The sequence below is a fragment of the Chiloscyllium plagiosum genome, chromosome 20 (assembly GCF_004010195.1).
Source record: "Chiloscyllium plagiosum isolate BGI_BamShark_2017 chromosome 20, ASM401019v2, whole genome shotgun sequence".
Lineage (NCBI taxonomy): Eukaryota > Metazoa > Chordata > Chondrichthyes > Orectolobiformes > Hemiscylliidae > Chiloscyllium > Chiloscyllium plagiosum.
In genome coordinates this window covers 50,029,555-50,033,424 of record NC_057729.1, presented here as the reverse complement: position 1 = coordinate 50,033,424, position 3,870 = coordinate 50,029,555, and the positions used below count along the sequence as shown (strand labels likewise).

The 3,870-nt window shown below is 44.6% G+C and overlaps 1 protein-coding gene across 5 annotated transcripts in view; it reads left to right on the top strand.

The window, feature by feature from the left end:
* The first annotated feature begins 2,290 nt into the window (after positions 1 to 2,290).
* Positions 2,291 to 3,870, top strand: part of phf20b (PHD finger protein 20, b) — a 64,591-nt gene continuing 63,011 nt past the window's right edge. For all 5 annotated transcript variants that reach the window (XM_043710779.1, XM_043710781.1, XM_043710780.1 and 2 more), the window contains exon 1: positions 2,291 to 2,394. In XM_043710779.1, coding sequence (XP_043566714.1) covers positions 2,312 to 2,394 — 83 coding nt within the window. In that variant the 5' untranslated portion in view covers positions 2,291 to 2,311. The remainder of the gene's footprint in view (positions 2,395 to 3,870) is intronic.

The following is a 3,870-nucleotide window of genomic DNA, read 5'->3' as shown; positions in this document are numbered from 1 at the left end:
AGCCTCTTTTATTTGGAAGCCTTGCTGTAGTTTCATTTATGAGCTTACCTTGTAGAGCCTCTTGGATAATGATGATGTGTTCACAGTGTGAATGTTAGGTGAATAATTTGAAATAAAGACAGAGAATCTGGAGAAACTCATCAGGTCTAGCAGCATTTGTGGGAAGAGAAACATTTCAAATATGAATCTTCAGAACCTGTAGATAATTTACCTGTTTAGCGCCCTACTTAGATAGACTCATCTGAGGGAATAGACTGCTGTAAAATGATCTGTTTGCCTGGAGGGGGCGATGGTGTCACAGTGATAATATTACTGTACTAACAACCCAGCGAATTACTAACTAATGGCAGCTGGTGGGATTCCAGTTCACTGAATAAGTCTGAAATGAACATTCCTTTCGATGTTGGTGACTGTGAAACTATAACCAACTGTTATAAAAGTCCATACGTAGATGGTATTGTGGTGCAGTGATCGTATTTGTAACTCGGGGCCAGAAGATCTGGGTTCAAGGTGTTTTGTAATGTGTCCCAGCAGGTGATTTGAAATAACTAAAATTCTCTCTGTCTGTTTTGTTAATGTACTTAAGGGAAGGAAGTCTGCCATCCTTACCCTGTCTGACCTACATGTGACTCCAGACCCACATCACTGTGGTTGACTGTTAACTGCCCTCTGGGCAATTAGGGATGGGCACCACGTGCAGGCCTTCTCAATGCTGCACACATTCCATGTTAGAATAAAGACAAAAATGTCCCATACCATTAGGCTCATGCCAGATGTCCGACTTCCTGATTGACAGAGCGATGTCGATAGTTCAATCATACATACGTGTGAGACTTTCCCCACTCTGCACTCTGACCATTGCCTGGAGGGAGGTGCTGCGTCAGGCCTGAGGGGAGTTGACTTTGTTCTGCTGTGCGTTTGCTCGTGATCAAGTCCCCAGAAGGTGCCAGAGAGCCCTCACTCTGACCCCGAGTTAGTTAGAATAGGTTTTTGTGCGTAAGTATTAAACCGAAATGAGTCAGAAACCTCCCAAATCTTGTACTTTAAGGGACTTTTTTAGAGAGAGACACACACACACACACATAGATATGAATTTCAAATTTCCCAGGAATTCCCTTTGGATTCAGCTGTGTAACTCCAGCTTGGCATGACTCTACCGATCACAAATGATGAGATAAGATCATAGATTACAGTCTGTTCTGATACAACGCGGTAGTTCGGTTCCCGTGCATTCCCACCTTATAAGAAATTTGCATAACAGCAGCACCATTTATACCAGCGGGATTGTGGAAATTCCAAAGCATCTTGACAGCCACACATTTCTCAATCAGCGGTCCAACTGTTGCAGTGTAGGATTTGTGATAAAGCAGGTCATTTGTTTTAGGGAGGTTGGCTGTGGATCAGTATTGGGTAGGACACTCTGGAGGGTGCCTCTCCTCTTATAGAGTCATACAGCATGGAAACTGCCCCTTTGGTTCAACCAGTCCACACCGACCATGTTCCCAGCTCAGCTAGTCCCGCCTGCCTGCGTTTGGCCCCTGCCCCTCCAAATCTTGCAATGAAGGCAGGCGTGCTAAATGCCTTCTTAATCACCCTGTCTACATGTGATGCAAATTTCCAAGAATTACATCCCTGAACCACTAGGAGCCTGTTCTACAACACTACCCAGGACCCTACAATTAACTGGATAAGTCCTGCCTTTGTTTGTTTTAACAAAATGCAATCCCTCGTATTTATCCAAATTAAACTCCATCTGCCACTCTTCAGCCCAATGACCCAATTGATCATGATCTTGTAATCTCAGGGAACCCTCTTTACTGTCCACGATACCACCAATTTTGGTGTCGTCTCCAAACTTAATAATGGTGTTTCCATATTTTCATTCAAATTGTTTCGGTAAATAGTTCTATGGGATCTTTTACATCCATTGGAAAGGACAGAGGGGGCCTCAATTTAACCCATCTCATTTGACAATCTGTACCCACAACAGTACAGCATTCCTTCAGTGTTGCACTGGGGGTGACAGTGCTTAAGTCTTCAGAGTGCAGCCTGAGTCCTTGTGCTGCCCATTGAGCCACGATTTACCCTGTCTAGATGTTCCCATCTCTCATCAGCTAAACCTGCCACCCTATTCTGTTTCTCTTTCTGCTTCTAATCCAGCTTACCTTGAAATATTCACTACCTGTGATATGTCTGCTGGTGCCCTCTGTCCTCCTGGGATACTGCAACTGATGCATTTTGGTGTCCCTGCTGGGAATGTATTTAATACACTCGTTCATCCTTTTTGCACAGAGACTGAAGTGTGTTGAAGATGTCCAGGAAACCTCCGAGCAGACGTGGTATTACTTTTGAGGTGGGCGCAAGGCTTGAAGCACGTGATAGACTGAAGAAATGGTAAGTGCTGCATTGGATGGCACCTGTTTGTTTAATGGTCTGCGTTCGGGGGGAGAGCTTGGTCCATCATGCTCCTGCTGGAGTTTTCCCTTTCCCTAATTTGTTTTTGCAAAAATTGAGAATTGTGGTTGGCAGGCCACAGACTTGGGATTGTGGGAAACAAAGGCAGTAGGGCTGAGGTGCTGGGAATGTAGCAGCGATGGAGTGACATCTATGGAGGGCCCACAGAGGAACTCCCAAGATTCATGAACATCTTGAGTGAGGAAATGTTTCCTCCCCTTTGTCCTAAATGTTTGCACCCTTATCCTGAGACTGTGATCTTTTTTTGTTGTACATTCTCATGTAGAAACTGTTCTGAGGAAGGGTCACTGGACCCAAAACGTTAACTGTGATTTCTCTCCACTGAAGCTGCCAGATCTGCTGAGTTTCTCCAGCAGTTTCTGTTTTTATAGCAACAGGAACATCCCTGGTTCCATCCTGTGGTCTTGCCCTGAGTGGCAGCCAAACAGGAATGTAAAAAGGAGTGTGTAGGGGCGAGAAATTGGTTACAATTCCTGTCCTGGCGCCCATAGATTCGCCAACTGAGCGGGGGTTTCTATTTGCTGCTGAACCAGTTCGACAGGAAGTAACTTTTATCCCCTTGCTGGAGCGATCATTGACCACGTGGAAATGGATTTAACGTAAGGGAGAGAGGGTTCGGAGGGGTTGTGAGGAAGTGCTGTTTGACCCAGAGAGTGGTTAGAATCTCTGGGAACTTACAGCCTGTAAGACTGGTAGGGGCTGAAACTCCCAGAACATTTAAGAGGTACAGCAGAGTTTTGTTTAAAACCGGCATGTGGGACCAGGAGTGTGCTGGTTGATCAAATAATCCAGTTGATCAAGAGGTTGCATAATCAATGTGAAAACGCACACTCAATAATAGAAATGTAAGCAGGTGGTTTACACAAAACTGTTATACTTTATTTACAGCGTGAATCACTTCCACAATAATGCAATTTTTCCTTAAATAAAACTTAGTGGCAGAGACTTAGCATTCACACCCTGAATGATTACTCGGGCATCGCGATTAACAAATAAATATTTGAGGTATATAATTCTTGCCGGTTTATGGAGAGCGCCAGTTCTTAAGGTGCTGGTTAAAGTAATGGTTGTTGTATTGAGGTGTGCACTTGTGATGTCAATGCATGCAATGGGTCAAGTGAAAAATGCGTTTGGTATGCTTTCCTTTATTGATCAGAGTATTGAGTACAGGAGTTGGGAGGTCATGTTGCGGCTGTACAGGACATTGGTTAGGCCACTGTTGGAATATTGCGTGCAATTCTGGTCTCCTTCCTATCGGAAAGATGTTATGAAACTTGAAAGGGTTCAGAAAAGATTTACAAGGATGTTGCCAGAGTTGGAGGATTTGAGCTACAGGGAGAGGCTGAACAGGCTGAGGCTGTTTTCCCTGGAGCGTCAGAGGCTGAGGGGTGACCT